The sequence below is a fragment of the Balaenoptera borealis genome (assembly GCF_965194805.1).
Source record: "Balaenoptera borealis genome assembly, chromosome: 4".
Classification (NCBI taxonomy): Eukaryota; Metazoa; Chordata; class Mammalia; order Artiodactyla; family Balaenopteridae; genus Balaenoptera; species Balaenoptera borealis.
In genome coordinates, this window is record NC_138861.1 from 9,163,261 (window position 1) to 9,186,591 (window position 23,331).

General features: G+C 39.2%; 1 protein-coding gene and 1 long non-coding RNA gene across 2 annotated transcripts in view; one reads left to right on the forward strand and one right to left on the reverse strand.

The window, feature by feature from the left end:
• The window catches only part of LOC309628618, a 188,571-nt gene that overhangs the window by 53,763 nt on the left and 111,477 nt on the right, over positions 1-23,331 (reverse strand). The gene's annotated exons all lie outside the window — the stretch shown is intronic.
• Positions 28-19,616, forward strand: MEPE (matrix extracellular phosphoglycoprotein). Its single transcript, XM_082391833.1, has 4 exons — positions 28-8,721; positions 11,826-11,879; positions 13,162-13,254; positions 17,966-19,616. The coding sequence occupies exons 1-4, from the start codon at positions 8,668-8,670 to the stop codon at positions 19,424-19,426; spliced, it is 1,662 nt and encodes a 553-aa protein (XP_082247959.1). The 5' UTR covers positions 28-8,667; the 3' UTR covers positions 19,427-19,616.

Here is a 23,331-nt window from a genome sequence, read left to right on the forward strand (position 1 = left end):
TCACTGAGGTGATCACCATCACGTGTAGAATGAGTGATCACCAAATCCAGTACTGCTAAGGTTAATTCTGTGTGTCAACTTGACTGGGCCAAGGGGTGCCCAAATTAAACATTTTTATTTCTGGGTGTGTCTGTGAGATTCTTCTGGATGAGATTAGCATTTGAATAGGTGGACTCAGTAAAGTAGATTTTCCTCCCCAATGTGGGTGGGCATCACCCAATCAACTGAGGGCCTGAAAAGAACAAAAAGGTAGCTTCCTGCTTGGCTGCTTAAACTGGGACATCTGTCTTCTGCCTTGGACTGGGAATGACACCAGCTACTCATCTGGCCCTCAGGCCTTGCGATTCAGATTGGATTTACACCACTGGCTTTCCTGGGTCTCCAGCTTTCAGATGGTATGTCATGGGACCTATCAGCTTCTGTAATCATGTGAGCCAATTTCTCATAATAAATCTCTTCCTATATGTATAACCTATGGGTTCTGTCTCTCTGGAGAGAAACAGACTAATATAAGTACACCAAACATTTTAAGAGGAATTTTCAGTGAATTCTCAATACCTGCATTGCTATCGGGACCGACTCAGGCACACTGTATTCTCCAAAGACAGCTTCGACACTATCTCCCCTTCCACAAGTCTTCCGCAATGTGACGTTGCCACTTCTCCCCAAGGTGTGGAACATGTACCTACTCCTTTCAATCTGACTGCTTTGACCAATATCATGACAATGACTCTAACAGTTCCAGGCTTAGCTTACTTCTGCTTTCTGCTCTTGAGACCCTAGAGGGTCTCAGGAGTAGGGAAGCCTCCTGAGAAAGAACAGAATGTAATTTGCATGGGAACCTCTACTATTAGACCAACAAATCCAGTTAATGAGCTTTTAACCCACTGAGTATTTTAAGTCCTGAGCTACCATATAGGAAGTCCAGTTGGTTCTGCTGGAGAGAGAGGTCATATGAAGAAGCACCAAAGCACCGTCTTGGATGTGCAGCCCAATCAAATCTTCAGAGAAGTCCTGCACCCATCCCACCTGAGTGTCCCAAATGAGAGATCTGAGGATGGCACAGCTGAGCCAAGTCACCCCACAGACATTTGAGAGAAAATAATCAATGGGTGTTTTAAACCACTAAGTTTAGAGGTAGTTTGTTATATGGCAATAGATAACTGAAACAAGAACAGACAAGCATAGAAAAAATTCTGAGAATTTGTGAGAATTAAGACAGTCATGAGAGAAGAGCTAAAATAAAATGATAACGCAATACATGTAAACACGAAGTTTAAAAACTGAGAAGACAAGATATGCTGAAATTAGGTAAGAAAATAGTATGTGTCCAATACAATGAATAACTAGCTGGTATATGTCATCATGTTCTGTCTCTTACGAGGATACTTGGTCCTGCAAAACAAAATGGCAAGAACTATTTGGGAATGAGAGATATTTCCCTCCTGAGGTCACACAATGAAGCTTTACAGCTACTTCCAGCAATGTCACCATGTCCTGAAGGAAAAGCCTGGTATCATTATAATTACATTTTAACTACACCCTCTGAATTACACTTTAAGGTGTAGTAAGACATCTTTCTAAAATAAAAATAAAAGCAAATTATATTGACATGTCTTCCCTTTGCCAGTAATAGCTGAATGGGTAAACAAATAGCCTAGAGAAATGAACACAGCTAGCTTCATGTTACTCCGTGACCCTTTGTGGTTCCGTATCTGGCCGAAATTTTTATGTACTTCTGTTGAAATTCCCAAACACTAAGAGAAAAAAATAATAAAAACTAAAAAAAAACCCCATAATTTGGAGGTAGATGAGAAAGTTGGCTGTAAGTGACGTTTTAAAAAGTGACATTTTTTAAACTCAGGATGAATATTGATCCTCATGAATGAACATATTTAAAACAGAAACATTTTCTTCTGCTAAAAACAGGGCAAGTCCCAGCACACGCATTTCATACTCTCTTCTGGAGATGAATGGGGAATAAATGCTTCTATGAAATGCCTAAAGCCTTGACAAATCTTTAAGGGTCCATATGGTAAAGAGGAGATGCTCAACAACATCAACAAGGGCCCTTCTTTTCCATTCACAACACTGTGAAGATCCCCCCACTGATTCAGAAGGGAAAACTTAGTATTTGTTGCATATATAAATTAGAAAATAGAGCATTATTTCAGTTAGTCAGAACCTATGGAAATATACATAGTATATACTTATCTCTAACTGCCTATGACGATACAGAGAAATGTGTCACCTAATAATGTTAAGAATAAGTTGGGGACCAAGATCCCAGAAAATAAAAAGAGTCCCTACTATCCTAAGTTTTTAAAAATGTATATCAAAACAATTGGACCTAGAGCACAAGTATAGAGAAGATGGATGGGAGGTTCCAGAAATAGATGGAAAAACAAAACAAGACAAAACAAAAACACAAAGCCTTACTCGTGGATGAGGGTCCAGTAGCTGGAACAGATAGTGTAGGTTCCTAGTTAGCTCATATTTTATATGATTGTTCTCAATAAAGTGAAGGGTAAGAAATGAAAAAGCCAGCACAAGATGAAACAAGTTTCGTGGGCTACTTTCATCTGAAAATCTCTTTGAGGAGCAACTCTTTGTGTCAGCCTAGCCCAGGAGATTCAGGCTAGGTGCATCTTCAGTGGAGATGTCTATTCTTGAACCATGAACCGAGAACCAGAAGAAAGTTCATGTCCATTTCCTGTTCTTCTCTAGTCCTTCTTAATTTTGTTTTATTTTGTTGTCTTTTACAATTAAATAGAAATAGTGTGAGGCTAGATTACCTTTTTTACAGAACCCTGGTCTTTATCTTTGGTTCCTAAGAAATGTTACGGCAAAACTGTTTATTACACAAAAACATTTAGGAAACTTCTGTTGAGTTTTTGAAGTTCAAGCTCAACCCAGGGGGCAAGTTTTAAGAGGGTAGAAATAACACCTCTACTTCACAGAACTTTAGCAAATGATTATTCTCTGTTTTTCTCCCCGTGGTTTCTTCTCGGCAAACTTTTAGACAGAATAGGCTCAATTTTTTTTTCTTTTTTTTTCTTCCTGCTTTAGTCAATTGTAGGTTCTAAATTTAAAGCTCAAGTTGCATTTTTATTTTTTGAGCTTTGCATTCATTTTAGCTTTGGAAGTATATATATATATATTTAGCTACTGCCAGTTTACTCCTTGGTAGGATTGGTAGCTAAGTCAACTTTTCTCTTAACATTCTATGAATTTTCTCTTATAGAACACAGATTCATCTAGATAGAATTAAATACTTTCCCATCACTTAAATAAAGGGGAAATCTCTTAGTAAATTTCTTTGGAAAGAAGGAAAGACAAAGAAAAAGCACACTTGAGAAATAATCTGAAACTATAATATTAATGAGAAAAACTCTAACATTTTCTAAAGCTGCACCATGTATGAGGCACATACCAGGTGCTTACTTCTACCTGATCATTCAAAAGTATAAAGTTACTTATAAACTATAAAGTTACGGAAGAGTGTAAAACCTTAAAACGCTGCGGATTTTCTAAGTGTTATAGAAATCTGTGAATAATTCATTGCTTGAAGAGAATATTAAAGTGAGGATTTTTGTGGTATTCACATCTGTCTACTGTTTATATAGCTGTATGTTTCTGTTCAGTCTTACGGTTGACTGAACACTGTTTTTTGTCCATTCCTTTCCTTTACTTCCATTTTCTTGTTAGCCTTTTTCTATGTCTGCCAAGTCCTTTACATTTTGCTGAAATTCTGGTCATTAATATTTGTGATGTCTAGAGAAATAGCCCACCGTTTGCTCTTAAACTTCAACTCTATTATTTCTTTCACCATTTCATTGATTTTTTTTCCCTTCATCAATTGAGTCGTAAAAGAAGACATGGTTGGAAAATAAAGAGAGGACAGAAAAGAGATACAGAAGGATGTCCTCTGAATGCCAGATTATTATATAATGATGGGAAGAATGGGTGGGGTGGGTAGCTATCATGTATTTATCATTTAGTTTAGACTTCGGAACATTTGTTGATTTAATGTTTATGCAGACTTTAAGTTACAGTAGAGTGCAGTGGTTTTCAAACCTCATTTTGGAGCCTCATTGCCTAATTATAAATTCTGGCTTTTTATATTTGCTGGATATATGACCTTAAGCAAGTCACTTAACTGCTTTATGTCTTATCACTAAAATCAGGGTGATAATAAGAGCTACAATATAGAGTTTTTGTAAATATTAAATGAGTTAATATACCACACTTAGAGTAATACTTGGATCATAGTAATGATTCAATGAAAGTTCAGCTTATTATTATGCTTCCCATTCTCACATGGAGAAATTGAGGCTCACAGAAGTTCAATTTAGTTGCTTAAGCAATTGACCACAGCAAACAAGAGGTAGAGTCAGTATTTGAACTCAGGTCTGTTTGACTCCAAAGCTACCAGTTAAACGTCTCCACCGTCAATGACAATGTCAAATACTCTAAACCCCATGGTTGAATGATTGTTGAGTCAGCAGTGCCCCCAACCTAACAGCTAAAATTCTAATCCTGGCAAGAGTTTTAAGAACCAGCTACGTACACTCAGAAGAGAATCAAAAATAGGGATTCAGCCTGAACTAGAAAAGAAACCATTCTCTCAGCTAAAGCTGCCTAAGGGCTGCTTTCTTTGTTTTATCTTGGGTTTTGTCTGTTTTGAAAGTTAGGAGAAATTGGGAGTTTACATTTAAATCTCATTAAATATCATTTATAGTCTGTTGAAGTTGTGTTTAGCTATAGGTAGTTCTTATCCCTTAGTATGGGTTAAACAATTCTTATATTATCTTTTATTGATGTTTCACATAAAGTTCTAATTACCCCTCCAGGTCGTATAATATTTTAGACTGAATGGAACCTCCTGAACTACTGCAATCATGATTTTGGCAGCCAGACTGGGCCAACTACTGCCCTAGAAAGGCTTATTCCAATATGCGTGTGCTACTCGTTTCACTGAAAAAGTCAACGTCCTAAATTGACCATTTTATAACATTCACATACAAACCCAAACTCTCAGAATTTCCCCCTAAACCACTTCTGCAGTTTCCCCCATAACAATACTAAAGAGCAACTTCGTTCTTCCAGTTGCTCAAGGCAAAAACCTTGGTGCCATCCTTGATTCTTGATTATCTCTCCCAGCCACACCCAGACCATCAGCCAATCCTACTGGCTTCACTGTCAAAGTATATTCAGAATGTGACCACTTCTCACCACCCCTTGTGTTTCAAGTCCTAATTGTCTCATGACCAGATTACTTCAAGAGCTCCCTCACCAGTCTCTGCCTTTTCCTACTCAGTCCCTCCTTCAGTTCCTCCTTTGCCCAAGACCTCCAAGGGCTTCCTTCTCACTCAGGGTGAAGTCAGGGCCTTGCGATGACCCAGGGGCACTACATCATCTGCCATCTAACCTTTTCTGACCTCGTTTCCTGCTTCTCCCTTCCTGCAGTCCATCCAGCCAACCTGACCCTTCTCTGTCTTGGAACAAGCCAGCAGGCTCTTGTTCCAGGGGTTCTCCTCTTTCTCTTCCTTCTGCCTAGAATATTCTTCCCCTAGAAAGTCAGATGCCTACAGGTCTTTACTCAAAAGTCACTCTCTCAACGAGGCCCTCCTGGGCCTCACTATCTAAAATTTCAACCCAGGGAATTCCCTGGCAGTCCACTGGTTAGGACTCTATGCTCTCATTGCCAAGGGCCCGGGTTCAAACCCTAATCAGGGAACTAAGATCCTGCAAGCCATGTGGCGCAGCCCAAAAATAAAAATTAAACAATTAAAAATTAAAAAAATAAAATTTCAACCCAATGTCTCCACTCTCAATGCTTGTTATTGTCTCCTCCCTGCAACACTTTTTCTTCTTAGACTTAGTCTCTGTCGCTACCTAACGTAACATTTTTTACTTACTCATCTTATTTATTGTCTGTCTCCCTGACAGCTTATACATTCCACGAAGACAGGGATTTTTTTTTCCTGTCTTTCATTCACTGCTGTTTCCCTAAGGCTGGTCACATAATAGGCACTCAACGCACTTTTGTTAAATGTTGCTGAAGTTCATTCAGGCACAGTTGAAATTATAAGCTTTTGACATAAAAGGATAGCTAAAATGTTTTCTATTTATAAACTTGTGAGTTATTCAGCCAGTCCTAATTAATAGTTCTGAAATCAATTTTAATTATTTGACAACATGATAAACCAAGCTGAGGTATTTATATTTTCTGTTTATCCCACTTTCTGGAACATTTGATAGCAGCTTTCTACCACAAAAACATTTTTAGATTAAAATTACTTTGCCCCCTATGGTTATCTGTGGGCACTGGTAACAAATTTTTTGCTAGCGCTAAGTGAGCCAGTGCTGATTGGCCATTGGGAACTCTAACAAACTTTAAATTTCAGCAGAATGCCCAGACACTGTTAATTCTGCAGAAGAAACCAGGTATTCTGAAGGTCAAAGATCCCCAGGTAATTTGGCTCTCTTGATGTTCTTGATAACAACTTTATAACGTAGTTCACATTTTTAAGATGCATGCCATCCAGGTAGGGAGATTGCTTTTGAAAATGAATGCATATTGAAAGTGTTCTCTACTGAGCACACCTGTGTACTATTTAGTGCTTTGTTTTAGAAAAAGAAAGTGTGTTACCAAGCTCTAGAAATGATCAACTAAAATTGGTGGTTTGGTGGCAACTTTCCCTCTGATTTGACTACCAACATTATCAAGCTCCACAATAACTCAAAGACTTCAATTTTACTCTACACCTTTGCTTATAAGACAGAATAAGGATAATATGATCAGACTTATACTTTCAAACCTCATCTGGACTGATATTTCTACTGATCAGCATTGTCATTTGATACTTGACTTGTACTGTCCTAACCTCTAAAACGCTTGGAAGCTACATTATAGCTAGGATTAAGGTCCTTAAAATTGTATTAATTTAGAAGAGAATAGTCCAGGATTTTAGAATACATTTAAAAGTTATATTTATTTCTCCAAATAAAAGCTTTTACCTTGAACTGGTTAAAGATTGCAACAGTATTTAGATTATTTTTCCTATTAAAAGTACTTTTCTCTCAAGTAATATCAAAGAGTGGTATAAAATTTTACTTCTCATGTTGGTTGCTATATGTCTGTGTGGTAGTTAGTAAAATACTTAATATCAAAACCAACAGATCAGTCATCCAAAATTATGTTGACTTTCTTTTTCAATCTAATGGCTGCTTGACTTAAATGAACTCACTAGATCCTCTTAGCATATAAACATGTACCTTTATCCATAAGAAAATGTTAGTGTTTTAAACATCATTTTGTGGATCCCAGGAAAATACTATGATTTGCTTTACATCAACTACATGTAGATTTTTCTGTAATAAGATAAAAGAGTAGAAACTTATTCAAGGTGGTGTAGAGTCTGGCTTTAGAGCTACATTGGCTGGATGCTAATCCCAGTTCTGCCCCTGAACACCTGGGAATTCTGGGACAAGTTACTTGACTTTGTGTCTATTTCCTAATCTGTAAAACAGGACTAGTAATGCCACCTATCTTCACAGGGTCACTGTGAGGCTCAATTAATTGAATATATGTCAAATTTTTAGAACAGTGCTTGGTCCATTTTAGTGTTCGATAATGTTAGCTATTAATATAACTATTACATAAATTGCTTTGGTCTCCAGCTCACAGGTGGCTTCCACCTCATATACCTTGCTAATGAGTGTGAGGATATATATTCAGGCACAGGGCCGGTGGTGAACAAGATTTCATTCCTCACAGTAGAGCCTGCTACCCTGGCAGATTCATCTAGAGTCTGTTATGAGTTCCTACACTAACCTACTGTTATTCTTTTTTGTTTTAACTGTTTATTTTTTTAATGACAAAAGCTAACCTTTATTGAGCACTTACTATGTGCCCGGCTCTGTGTAAAGAACTAAGAATTTTTTCATCAGATACAAGTATTATTCAGATCTTACAAATGAGGTAACCAAAGTTTAGAGAGTTTAAATGACTTGCCCAGGGTCCCTTGGCTATGAAATAACAGAGCCAAGAACTCAAACCCAGATCTAACTTTCAAACCCTATTTCTTAACAATTTTGCTTTACTTCCTCTCTGAGAGATAGAATTCTGAGTTGACCATTGCTACCATCACACAGGTCCCTGAGGAAGTAGAATGTATTTATAAAGGACTGAAAGAAAAGAATGGTCATTTAAAAACCCTTTTTTCTCTCTCTTGTTCAAATTACATCATTTCTATTGATCTACCTTAAAGTTTACTGACTCTTTGCTTAATGTTATTCTGAATTATATAAATAATTCAATTAAATGGTCTCTCTCTAAAGATAAAAGGGAAAAGTTTGGGCTGACAATAGAGCAAATAAATATGTCTATGAACTCCATTTCTAACCAACTTCATTGTTTTCATAATATTGGACAATTTTCATGTTCACATTGGAATAATTAGACATATGAAAGCTCCGATTAAAGTTTCTACACTTGGATATAAATTATATGTAGTTTTTTTTTAAACAAGAGGAAATGGACTGCTAAGGGGAAGGAGGTTTGTATAGACTTTTCTGTTTTATTTATTGTTATGGCTGCAGTTCATAACTGGCAATGCTTTAGGGTAAAATATTATTGTCTTTTTACAGAGATTCTCAAAGATGCGAATCATCTGTTTGGGACTGCTCCTTTTCAGCCTGACCCTGGCAGCACCAGTAAGCATTTACAGATTCAGTTATGCATCCTATAATCTCTTGCTCTCTTCATCTATTTTTCTTTTAAGCGATGTCTTTTTAAATTAGTAGCACTTACCTAGTTCAGTTACAATAAAGTACCACACAAAGAGGACGCATCCAACACTTGACACAAATGTCTGTCACCAAGGAAGCCCTCAACAAACATGTGAGAAGAATTACAAGATGTCTACGTGTTGCCTTTGGAGAGACACCAGTAAAAATATTTTTGAGAAAACCAATAACCAGCCACAGTGTTTCAATCAGCTAATGCTTGTGAGTAAATATACCCAAATTATAACCTGTCAAAAGAATTTCTCAATATTTTACCAAAAACTGAGAGAATTTGACTTGAATGTTCCATGACTAAGCAACTAGACTTTCTAACTACACGATAACATGAAGGGACCAGACCTTTTCTGTAATTCTTGCAACACTCCAACACTGTGCGGTCCTGCTAGCGATCTTGTCTTCACCAGCGAGGCTAAAGATGGGAAGAAGTCCCCCTCAGCTTAACCCAAATCAAGCTCCAATTTCCTTTTGTGTCTTTTCTTGCCTCTGATTCACCCAGATGAGTGCTCAGGGTGTGACTAAGTCATCTTGTGAAAATGCTGAGTGCTACAGATATTTTCTGCAAAGGAGTCACACTGCTAATTAGATAGTGTCTGAAAAACATCCTAACTTCCCGGAGTAACCTTTTCAGTTGGAAAAGCGTGGAAGCAAGCGGTCATTCTGTTGTCAGAAGAACTTACACATAGGTCCTGAGCGAGTGGGCAACGAACTGGGAAATGCACTGACGAGCACGAGCTATGCCAACCGGCGAGGAGAGCAGAAGCTGAGGAAAGCGTGTCCCCTCTCAGCACACGTGCTCTAACAGTCCTCTGGGGGACGTGCTGCTTGAAACAGACATCTGCCAGGCCCAATGCACACAACTGACTTTGCTCGATCGGGGCCACAGAGGCACGGGCTTAGGCGTGAGGAGGATGGCGTGGCCCCGCTGACCCAGCTCATCCCACCAGCTGAGGACAAGCCTGTTTTGAGCGGCACATTCCAAAGAACAGCTGCAGTGGCATCTCGGACCATCTTCCAGTAAATGTGCTGTGTCAACACCAGCCCAGTGACCACCGGTCAAGAGAGAATGCCAGTCTTCTTCACTCGAGGGAAACAATGCCGTCTCCATTTCAGGGTCACGTTCAAGGGCAGGAGAGCTGCCAAGTGGGTGTGGGGGGTGGCGGGTGGGGAAGGACGGGGGCAGATTTCAAATGAAAGAGGTTCGGCAAGGACACAAGAGACAAATTTGGAATTATGAATGGCTAAATGCAATGTTTTCTTTCAGATATGGATTCTATTTGAGTAATTATCTAAAGTACTTAATTACAGATTGGTGGTATCAGAAATTAGTACGTACTAAGCCACTTACATATGTTCTGGAATCATAATCAAAATTCAAACTCTAGGGGAGGAGGTTTTCCTCAACTCCCTTTGGGTCCCTGGCTGGGTTTGAAAATTCAACTGACAAAGACAGATTAACAGGAGAAGAGCACACAAATTGTATTAAAGTTTTACGTGTACATGAAAGCCTTCACAAAAGAATGAGGACCCAAAGAAGTGACCTGAGCAGGAAGCTTTTATACCTTTTAGACAAAGAAACAATACATTTGTGAAGAGTTGACAAGATAAAGGGGCTAGGGGAAGTCCAACTAGGACTAGGGAGTCCTTGTCTTCCTTAACTAGGAAGATTAGGGTTAGTTTAACAAGATTTGTTTCCAGATTCTTCTGTGCCATCTCTGGACTGATAAGAGTTTGTCTCTAGTAAAAGGAGAATTTACTTCCTGCCTTTAGGCAGAAAAGGGGAAGGTCTTTCCACATGTTCTACTTCTTAATGGCCTTCAGCTCAAAATAATCTTTATGTCAAAAAGACATATTTAAGGGTAACATTCTTGTTTCCTTAAAAAACAAAATTTTAAGTGCAAGAATATAAAAGATGATTGTTGGGCCATGCAATTCAATTAATATTCATTGATATGCAATTAGACTATGAGGCCTTTGTTATAAGTTACCTAGTTGTAAGTTCATGATTTATTATCGTGAACTATATTAAACATACCATCAAGTAGGTTTTTAATACATGTTGTGTGTGTGTTCTGTAAGAAAATACCGAATACCCCAAACTGTCATTTCTTTCTTTTGCTTAATATCTACCCATCTCGTTTTTTATATTTTCTCTTTCCTATACCCCCATTTCCAGAACTATTTTAACTGTTTTGATATTTCTGAGGAGTGATGCAATGCTCTAAATTTATATGCACAAGAGCACACAAGAACCGACATCAGCAGAGGGCAATAAAGGGTAGAATTATAAAACATGCAGTTAGGGGAGAAAAATTATTGTGGAATTGAAAAGAAGTAATTTTCTTGGCTTTGATGGTAGGTAAAATTCTGGATTTTTAATAGTGGAAGTAATGGAAAGCTTAATGGTTTATAGTGTCATTCTGTATCTCACATTCTATAAAATACAACCTTTCAAAATGTCATTTTCCCTTTCCCTGAAAGAAAAAGCTGCCCAGGTAACTGGCAACAGTGAAGTCCCATCCTCAGGTGTCTTCCTTCCCCTTAGGTGCAGGGCTATGGTTTCACTCTTGCTGGACCAGCAGGTCATCTTAACTCGAAGAGCAATGACTGAACTTATACAATCAATGCACATACAATCCACATCACTCAACTCTGATTTGGGCTCACTGATACTAAACACTCCCAGTGTGCCAGGGGAAACTTGTTCAGTGGATACCAGTGACATCCAAGCTTTTTCACCTGGAGTGCCACCCCTCCCAACTCGGCTGTTCTCCCGCACTTGAACGTGGTTCCGTAGTGGAGCCGGCACTGTCTCCCTCTGGGGGAGGAAGGTCGGCATTCTCCTTCAATACAGAAACAAATGTGATGCGTGTGCCCATCTTCTATGAGTCAGAATGATTTTCCACATTGAATAATACACCCCAGTGAGAGAAAAAAAGAAAGGAAACATTCACTGTTTGAAGAAATGAAAGAAAGAAGTGTTTAGTGAAGTTTTATTTCTTATTTCCTTTCAGACATTGCAACCACAGGCTGAGAAAATGAAGCAGGACTCTGTGGAAGAACAGAGGGTAAACAGAATTATTCTTCTCAAATACACCCCTTCCAACTCTGTAAAGAGAAAAGTCAATAAGAGGAAATTTTTAACTGTCAAAATATTCTTGTGTACCTAGAATGGAAATGGAAAACCATACAACACAATTTTGGCACTTTAATTCACACAATGTGTGATAGAAAAGAGAAAAGCCTTCTGAATGGGAATTCTTTCTCTTCAATGATTTCTTCCTTCAGAGGGATGAGTAAAAATTCTGGGATATTGTTATTAGCAAACAATATTTTCCCACACGTGTACATGAGAACAGAGAGATAAATGAGGGAGAAAACAAAGGGAAGCGAGTTAACAAGTCTTCATGGGGGAATTCTGTGTACATGGAGTTAGTTTTCCATATGCAAGCAGAAAGTTAAATAAGTACCTTCAGCTTTTCGTGTCACCAAATTGCAACTTACTTCTGCCTACCACGGTTTCTCCTTGCAGTCTCAGAAAATTCTGTTCTAAAAACTAACAATCTTCCGTTCTCTATCTCAGCTGAAAATTGCAAAGGCAAAAACCACACGCTTAAGAGCCTGAATGTTCATGCTGTGAGTTTGCCAATTTGACATCAGCATGAATACTGTAAAGTCTGCCTTTCTCCTCATCCCCCGCCTCCTCCTACCTGAAAATATTTCCAAGTGCTCCATTTCCATTGAAATTTGGTAATAAAATTGATACACTCTGGGGGAGAGAACTGTTTGACCGTCATCCTCAGGGAAGACAGACTTAGAGATAGAAAAGAAAGGAACAAGCTGCTCTCTTGAGGAGCTGGCTGACACACGCCGTCCTGTGGTTATCAGATGTACTACCACTTGTTAGATGCAGAAATAGACTTGACCCAAGTTAAAAATACCTTGTACTATCAGAAAGAGAGCCAGAAAACTTCTTAGTAAGAGATAAACCCACCTTAATATAATGTTGTGGGGTTTTTTGGTTTTTTTCTTTTAATTTTATTTATTTATTTATTTATTTATTTATTTATGGCTGTGTTGGGTCTTTGTTTCTGTGCGAGGGCTTTCTCTAGTTGCGGCAAGCGGGGGCCACTCTTCATCGCGCTGCGCGGGCCTCTCACTATCGCGGCTTCTCTTGTTGCGGAGCACAGGCTCCAGACGCGCAGACTCAGTAGTTGTGGCTCATGGGCCTAGTTGCTCCGTGGCACGTGGGATCTTCCCAGACCAGGGCTCGAACCCGTGTCCCCTGCATTGGCAGGCAGATTCTCAACCACTGCGCCACCAGGGAAGCCCAATGTTGTGTTTTTGTAGATAATGTACAAGGGCCACCATGAGAAACATGGGTATTATGTTTTTAAGTATGTTTATACCTCGTCTGGGAGGAAAAATCAAACTGATGTGAAGGTAAGCAGAATCCTAGTGATTTTATCATGAGCCAAACTCTGGACAAACATTACGAGAAACTGTAGGGAAGACAAAGTTGACTTTTGCCTTCTCTGGGGTTTCTGTCTATGGCTGGTGCCTTTATCTTTTTCCCATGGCCCCAGGCTCCTGGAGAGTCTCTGCTATGGAACTCTGTGTCCCAGTGTCTTCCTGACACAGATGGGCTACCACATGCCCTGGCCCAAACCCTGCCCTGCTTCAGGACCTGCCACAGCAGATGTGGTGCTGGTGGATACTGGACACCCATTGAGTTTTTCATGTTATTGCTTCTGAATAAAGTTTGATTCTTTGTAAGGGGGTTTTCTGGACATATTCTACCATATGCTCTAATGGGGCAGGGGGGAATGGATTAGAAAGAAATCATTTTGGCCTAAAAAGTGGCACATTTTAGTGTCCCTTAAATTCATTGCACAGATGATGCCATCTGTGTCAGGATGCTTGGAAGAGAAAGAATAAGGGCATTGTCACTGGAATAAAACAATAGTTCTTTTCACTCAGTCCTTTCTTGCAGATTCACTGGCCACAGAGCTAGAAACAGTTTAAAATGCCATCAGCAAAAGGACTATTTACTTTCTTCAAATCTGGCTTCATTCCCCATGAAAGTAGTAGTTTCCCTTCAGAATGTTATTCTGTTCTGCTCAATATTCTTTATATGCATCTCGAAGACTTAGCACCTCTAAGGCTAGCTGCCTTTTAAACTTATTGGTTGTAACAAATACATGCTGAGAGCTTCCTATTGTGCAAGATATTATGAGAGATTAAATGATTGAGAAAACTTAACTCTTTCTCTACAGGATTTTAGAGTTAGAAAAGAAACAAAAGGTGCTTACAAAGATTATTATAACCCGAGACAGAATGTGCAAAGTGCTATGTGAGTGGTACCCAAAAAATCATGCTTTAGGGCTTGGAGTAGAAAAGATTAGTTCCTAGTGTGGGGTTCAGGGAAAGCTACATAATGGAAATAATTGAACTGGACCTTGGAGGATGAGTAGGATTTGAGCAAACATTTGTGTGGGAGAGACTGTTCTCCATGAAAAGAATATTATGAGCTAAGGCATGGAGACAGGAAAGCAGTTCAGCCAACTGATGTGTTGACTGTACAACCATCATACAATCAAGAGTGCCATAGGAAGTCATTTAACATAAGCAGTGCAAAAATGATTGACCATCACGCATCACAATTTAAAAGTTGTTTCATGTTTCATTTATAAAAGAACTCTTCAGTCTTTAAAGACATGTACACAATTCATTAGTATACACGTTACTGTTTTAAAAGCAGTAAAAGCACCAAAGATAAAACAAAACTTCCCACTTCAGAACAGGGAGGGGAAAAAAATTAAGAAGGGATTATTATAATGCACCTGTTTAACTCAAAAGTGTATATTAGCAGTGAGCAAATGAACTTAGTTGCAAAGGAAAATACAAATGTCTGTGTAAAAATTTCCCAGATGTAATGTCTTAAAATAGGTCAGATGTTTAAATACTTTTTATTCAGAAATAATTCACTATAAAGTTTTTTTCTATTATACTTTTCCTCATGAGAAAACCTTATCTATTTTCAGAATATATCTGCCAATATAAAAGATTAGTGAATAATGATAACTCCCCCAAATAAGTCATTTCAAATTATATCTTAGAAATAGTACACTTTGGAACTTTTGTATACTGCATATGAGCCAGCTTTGTAAGAATAGAGGGCACTTCTGTAAACCATTTTTATCTTGAGGTTCAAGTGTGAGCTGAGTCAACAATTCCCCACAGCTTCCAACATTACTAAGAATTTATGTATAAAAGCAGGCAGTCTTCCGAGTAGAACAGTACTCCTATTTGAGGATGGATCTGAACATAGTGACCTAATAAGAGCCATATGCACGTGTCAACCTGGAGAAGAGAAAGCACCCAGTGAATATGGAGAAAACCTCGACTTTCCTGGAAGGGTTTTATATGAACGAGGAAATAACCTTAAGGATTGCTGCATCAGGAAAAAAAAGGATACTAGTTACTAGCTGCAGGTTTAAAAAAATTTGAAAAAATTAGAATATCCATAAATGAAAAGATCTGATATGAAAAGTAACAAGTAATTAGCTCATAAAATGTTCAAGGATGTTCAAGCTGACCATAGGTCATAGAAACTGGGAAGGACGTGGGCTGGGAGGCTGTGACACCCAACTCTGTCTCTAACTGGATGTTGCTTTTTGAGCTTAGGTTCTATATCCCACAGACATCAACACATCTAATATTAAAGTTAGCTTTTTCTCTTGTCTTCATTTTTGCATGTCAACGTTCTAGTTATTAAGCCTTCTTCTATTTGGGCACCAGCAGACGATTTTTCTTTGTGGCGTTTTTCTTTGGCAGAATCCTAATCCAAGAGATTACACCTCATTCCCGGACAATCCAGCACCCTCCTGACCGTGCTTTCTTACCGCAGTTCCTCCTAAACCTCTGATTTTTATTTTGTTAATCTCTTGGTCATGCACTTTCAGTAGCTCTTCATCCCTTGCCAAATAAAACCAGATTCTTATGCCTGGAGTCCCAGGTTCTACAAAGCTCTGCCCCTCTGTCTGTGCAGACCCTGATTGAATACCAGGTCTCTGTCACACCACCTCACACCCACCCTCCATACCCCTGCAGGACTGCTGTCTCTGCCATTCAATAAATCATCAGCTATTGCTTAGAACATGTAGCGCCCAGCCCAACTTCTTACATGTCCCAGTTCCTCAATAAATAGCTCTTATTTTGATCTCATGTTACCCACCAGTTCAAAGGTCTATGTAGTGGTGGTGTAAATTTCAGCTCACCCTACATGTCTGAGGTGGAGGGAGAGTATGGTATTTATTCTGTCTATAATTGTTCTGTTGCTCAAGAGCTCCTACCCGTGGGCTAACAAAAGGGTAGGGAGCGTGCAGAAATTAATTTAAATTCAACCTGTTTAAACTTAAGGGTATCTAATCATGGAAATAGTTCTTTAAGGAAGCCCTTCAGTCCCTTTTGGATAAAAATGCTCAGATTCTCCTTCTCCCCCTAAGATGGCGTGCACGCATGTGAGGGAGTTGGGGGTGGCTTACGCCATCCAGCATATACCATATACCATATGTACCACACGGCTCAAGCCACAGTGGAGAGGAGGACGTGGGATCCTCGGACATGGACAGGACAATGTCGCTCGACCCCTTGTGTACTGCTTGCCCTGCTGGTATCCTAAGGTGAAGTCACTGGCTACAGTAGCTTAGGACCAAACAGTACAGCCTCGGGGCAGTGGTGATTCAGGCTCTCCGGGCTCTCACGGACAATGTAGACCCCTCTTTGTTCACGTATGACCCACATTTGTTCCTCGTATATATGCTCCATCTACTTTGCTCCTTCTAGAGCCACCTCACTCCCTCTGGAAAGCTCCTAACCATTCTCAGATGCTTGCATATCTAGCCTGTGCCACAGAGAAACAGTGAGTGGTGTGGGCAAAATCAATCTCAGCCCCTCTTTCTTCTTGACCACATTGTTCAAGCTTCTTGCACCTTGGCTGTACCTCGAGTTGGTAAGGTGCAGCCTATGAAGCAGCATTTTACAGACCTTTCCCCCCAAAAAAGGACAAATTGAGATACAAGCATAAACACGTTACCCTTCTTCTCCACTTTCTCTTTTTCATCCCATTATTCTCTCAGGGACTTTTCTCATCCGGACCTCATTACTTAAACTTAGGATCCAGAAGAGTGGTTCTCAAAAGGTGGTCACAGACCAGCAGCATCAGCTGGGAACTTGTCACAAATGCAGATTCCAGAGCCCCACCCCAAGCCTACGGAATCAGAAACTCTGGCCGTTGGGTCCAACAGTCTTTGTTTTAGTAAGCCTTCCAAATAGTTACGAGAAATGCTAAATTTGAGAACTATTGACCCAGACTATCAAATCTGGTATATTACATGACAAAAGAGGGGAAAAAATAAAATTAATGGATCCTTTTTCAGACAAAAGCTAGGGTGGCCTACACCTGCTGCAAAATATTTTGTTTGGATGTCAGAACCTAGATTCTTCTATTTGTATATTTTCTGTTGAGAAAAAAGAGAAGAGGAAAAGATTTATACCTTTGAAGACCAGGGCAAAAGCAAAGAGAGAGAATGGGGGTGGGGGGGAGGGAGAGAGAGAGAGAGAGAATGAGAGCAAGAAAAATCATGTTTGAAAGATGAACTTCATTTCACTTGCAATGTGTCACTAGTCACAAGATGAAGACTACACTCTGTCTTTTTTAAAGTCAGCTCCTCCTTTAAAATCAGGCCCTAATCTATATTTCCAAACTTATTTCTCTTATTTGGATTCTCTTCTTTATTATTCTCTTTAGGATTTCTCTACTCCAGCCTTATAATTTTATTCATATTATCTTTCAAATGTTTCCTGTTTCCAAACATTTGAATATGCCACTTACTCTTAAGATATTCTCACCATTTTCCTTCCATGTATTTGAATCTTACCCACTCTTCAAGCCTTGCTCATTCTTCTTTTTCCATGAAACCTGCTTTGGCCATTCCAGAATTATCTCTACCAACAAATCTCTACTGAGTTAAAAGACTCTTTTTATTAAGTATCTGGCGGGGTTTTTAAATTTATTATTATTGCCTAAGAATTATTAAATTTTAAAAGTTTAACATAAAATAACCACTTTATGTTGAAAATTACACTTCAGCAGGAAGAAAAAAACAAAGACAATATTGCTCTTCCCCATTCTGGCAAGAGAAGAAATCAAGAGCCAGCACCTAAAGAAAACATTGTCCAAGAAAAAGAGAAAGACTTGTCCCTCCCTGGAACCAATGAAAATAACAAAAGCCCTAAATCCCAAAGTCTTTTGGAAAATAGACAGACAATGAATAAAGACTACAGGATTAGTAACAAAGAAAATGCCCACAATGACCTGAAGATGTCCATTTCTCCTGAATCGACCGGGAATCACGGGACTGAGGATGGAGACAATGCTATTAGCAAACTACATGACCAAGAAGAATCTGGCAAAGCTCTCATCAGAAATAACATGCCCCACATAATGGAGCCAGGGGCTGTGATTGAACTCTTGAGGGAAGAGATCAAAGATAACAAACCCCGGAATGTTTTAAGCAAAGTTCCAGCAGGTGCCAATTATGCTAAAGCCCCCTCAAAAATTAAGAAGAATCATCAAAGAGATTCGCAAGCCCAGAATATTCAAGTAAAAAGCAAAAGTACTCACCGTACCCAACACAACATGGACTATCTAAAACAGCTCCCCAAAGTCAAAAAGGTCTCCAGTGATTTTGAAGGCAGTGGTTATCCAGACCTTCAAGGGCAGGAGGACAATGATCTCTCTCCTTTCAGTGGAGATGGTCCACCTTTTAAGGACATTTCTGGTAAAGGAGATGCTATTCGTCCTGACCGAGAAGGTGCAGATATTCAAACAGAGTTTTCCAGCCCGAGTGAAGCTGGGACCATTAATCCTGACGCAAGAGGACCAGGTTATAATGAGATCCCAGAGAAAGAAGGGAATGGTGGAAATACCATTGGAACCAGGGATGAAACAGCCCAAAAGGCAAATGCTGCTGATGTAAGCCTAGTGGAGGGCAGCAACAACATTATAGGTAGCACCAATTTTAAGAAACTCCCTGGAAAAGAAGGAAGCAGAGTGGATGGCGGCAGCCAAAATGCTCATCAAGGGAAAATAGAGTTTCATTACCCTCACGCACCCACAGAAGACAAAAGAAAAGATGGCAGTAGTGATGGAGCTGAAAGTACTAATGAAATTCCGAAAAATGGCAAAGGTAGTAGTAGAAAAGACACAGAACATTCTAATAGGAATCAAGCAACCTCAAATGAAAAACAAAGATTTCCTAGTAAGGGCAAAGGTCAGGGCCAGTTCATCCCTTCTCGTGGTCTTGATAATGAAATTAAAAATGAAATAGGTTCCCATAATGGTCCCAATAATGAAGGGACCATAATAACACACAGCAGGAAAAATTATTATGTGCCCCATAATTCTATGCAGAACAAGGGTGTGTCACAAAGCAAAGGTTCCTGGGGTTACAGAAAGCCCCATTCCAATAGGAGGTTTCGCCCCCCTAAAAAGCATGACAGTAGTGAATCATCTGACAGTGGCAGTTCCAGTGAGAGCGATGGTGACTAGAAATTCCCAGCAGGATAAAGATTTGAATACTTAGTCAACTGTGACTTAACAGTATAAAGGGGAGCCACCTGATAGCAGATCAGATGGACAGAGCCAGGAATTGAATAAGCCAAGAAACCCATCCTCCTGGGGAGAACTGTTGCTATTTTAACGGTCACAGTATGAAATCCTATTCAAAGTTATGATGCTTTATGAAATTCTATTCAAAGTTATGATGCTTTTTTAAGGAAAAAGAATTCATTAAGGATTCATGGAATAGGAAACATTTGAATAGATATCATTTAAAAATAGGTTGTGGGTGTCACAAAACCCTTCCTTTGTTGTTTGCTCTGTAGACGTGAAAAACAATCTCTCTCATATGATAATCTGTAATTAAATGATCTATAAGGAAGTCTGTTGTCTGTGGTGCTTCATTTCAGACGCAACAAGAATAGTTCTGCCTCTGGCAAAGGCAGTGCTATGAAATTAATCCACTGGGTAAAACTTGAGAGCCTCCCTACATCCCACTCTGCTCAAGCCAGCAGTTCCTTTTGCTTCTGCTCTAATAAAGATATCCTGCTTCATGTCCTTCTATGCTCTTTCCTCTGTTGCACGTTTATAACTTCTAGTAAAGCAAATTTTATTTCCTGAAGCAACTCTCCAGGTTATCACTTTTCTCAGTTCTACCTCCTTCTAGACAAAGAGGTGAATGGGGTGGAGGGAGGGCAACAGGGAGAATTTGAGAAGGAGAAGCACAAATGCAAAACCAAGACAAAAACTTACTTCGGCAGATATTACTCATTGGCTGATTCCAAATCATCTCAGCCCTATTTCTTTTTTCTGACTTTTAGCGTAGATGCTTTTCCAGCTAATAGCCTTGTGACACCATTCTGGAGATTAACCCTAAGTCTCCTGGTCAGAGAGAGGAGCGGAGTTCTGGAAGGCTTCTTGTCTTCTTGGTAAGAGAGTGTATACAGTTAGTACCACCCGTCCTTTTATTCTTACCCTATTCTTCTTTGCTTAACATCAACATGATGCCTGGAGGTGCAGCAGCCATTTTGTGACCATGAAGGAAGGGCGTGAGATAATAGGAATATGTGTATGTATATATATATATATATACACACACACACACACACACATATATACACACATATATATATATATGTATGTATCTGTTCTCAGTTCCTGGCACAGAACTTCTAAAACCCTTGTAATTTCCTAAGTGATAAGAGCACTAGGAGTACCTTTTGTTCTAATATTTGGTCTTTGACTCCGGTTCCTGACACAGAGTTCCTAAATCCCTTTGGATTTCCTGGGTGATAGCAGTGTCTTTTGTTCTAATGAGGTGACTCTGGGTGGGCACCAGAAAGACCCAGCCGTGATTAGAAGCTTGAAATTTTCAACCCTACCCCCTATTCTGCAGAGAGGGCAGAGGGGCTGGAAATGGAGTTTATAGTTGATTATGCCTATGTGATGAAACCTCCATAAAAATCCCCAAAATGTGGAGTTCAGAAAGCGTCCAGGTTGTGTGAACACATCATAGGAGAATAGCTCACCCAGAGGGGCATGAAAGCTCTGCATCCCTTCCCACAGAACTTGCCTTACACGTCTCTTCCATCTGGATGTTCATCTGTATCTTTTATCATATCACTTTACAATAAACTGGTAAACAGTAATAAACTGTTTTCCTCAGTTCTGTGAGCCACTCTAGCAAATTAATGGAACCCAAGGAGGGGGTATTGGGAACCTCCAATCAACAGGCAATAGGTTGGAAGCACAAGTGACAACGTGGACTTGCCATTGGCATCTGAAGTGGGAGAGGGAGGCAGTCTTGTAGGACTGAGCCCCTAATCTGTGGGATCGGACACTATCTCTGGGTAGATAGTGTCAGAACTGAGTTAAATTTGGGGACACCCAGCTAGGGTCACAGACATACTTGGTGTGGGGAAAAAGACCCCACACATCTGGTGTCAGAAGTGTGAATGTGATAGCAGTGTGAGAGTAAAAGAGATAGAAGGAGTGTAGGTTTTCTAACACAAAAGGACAGAAGAATCACAGAGATGTCTCTCAACCAGCCCCATCAGCTTCTTTCCTTCAACAATTCTCGATTTGTTAAGCAACTGTTCTTTTGGTGGTTATTGATAGCTGAGTTGAATTCCTAATGAATACACCTCTCCATTTTTGACATTCTTCTCAAGGAGAAGGGCTAAGAGAAGAAGAAAGAGAGAGAGATAGGGAATACAGTAATCAAGGTGCATATTATTTCTCTTGTCTCTTTGAGACGAAAGTTCCCAAATAGAAATCATGACTGGCACTTTCTGTACAGCACCTTAATTATCGAGTTGAATAATCTATATAACACAAACGAATACAAGTCAATGTCAATACAACATTATGGTGCTTTCAAAAAATCTAAACTCCCACATTGGGTAGATAGAAGGTACATTTTTTTTTTTTTTTTTTTTTTTTTTTTTACTAAATAAAAGCTGTAGTGTAAGCTATGGAATAAATCAGTTACACTCAAATCATAATGGCTAACATGTGCCATGCTCTGTTAAATCCTCTAATCTGCAGAGCCACCCTATTACACAAGTAGTATTATTATCCCCATTTACAGATGAGAAAACTGAGGCATAGAACTGTTAGAAAATGATCCAACTAGTAAGCTAGGATTTGTATCCAGGCAGTCAAGCTCCAGTGTCTCTGCTCTTAAACACTCACTGTACTACCATATGTATGTCACACAGACAGATAGACATAATACATAATATACATTATATATATGAATGTATGTATATATAGACATACACATGGAGAGTGTATGTATATATTTATGCACATATATGAATATGTAAGCATATATATGTATGTGTATATATATATATATATATACACATACATATATATCTCTAAAGAGAGAGAGAACCTGAAAGAAATGCTTCTTAGAACCTGCACACAAGGAATACTTTTCCCCCCTCAGTTCTTCTCCATCTTCTGGGTATAACAGAAACCAGTATCAATAGAAAGACTTAACATATCACCTAATAAATTAGTCACAATCAGAATTCCCGAATAAACTATTCCTAGTACAGGTACTTTGCTTTTCTCTAATAAAAGACAGTTTTGGTGCACACACACACACACACACACACACACACACACACACACACACACACCTGAAGGCAATTAATGAAGTGAAGAAAACTATATTAGCATTTAAATTGCAGATAAATGAATTGAAATCAACCTGCTAGTTATATCTAGATTGTATCAGACCTTTACATGTGAATGGTCTGATCACATGAAACACACTTGCTGTTGTAAAGACAAAAAAATGAGCTGATAGAGAAAAACTAATGTTTTCTTTGGGTGATTATAGGTGGGACCTTCCAAAGATTATCTGTCCTAGTCTGCTACCTAGTGTGGAAACTGTACATTTCAATTCTCTGGTCAGATTTTGTTTCCTCCTTCCAAGCCTCAGTGTTCATGCATATTTATTCAAAACACTGACAACGTTTGATTTGCTTCATCCATTTAAGGGAAACTCTAAATGTTTCAATATCCATGATACATTGCTAAGGGATGATGCAGACATGGAGGGGTGAGTCCCAAACAGAAGGACCAGAGATCCGGAAGCACAGCCTGCAGTCAGATAGTGGGTCTGTGCTTCATCCAAACCCAGGTTTCAGCCACCAAGCTTCACCAGCTTCACTTTTATTTATTTATTTATTTTTAAGTAAACATAGATTTCCAAAATAGGGCAGAAAATTTCAGCCTCACTAAGCTGCCTTGCATGCAATTACTGAAATGGGCACAGTCTGCCACCTTGTGCCCAAAAAGAAAAGATCACACCAGGCTATGGAATTTATTTCCGCATCTGCTACTCTCTCCAGCCTCACTGTTTTAGATTTCTCAGCTTGTAA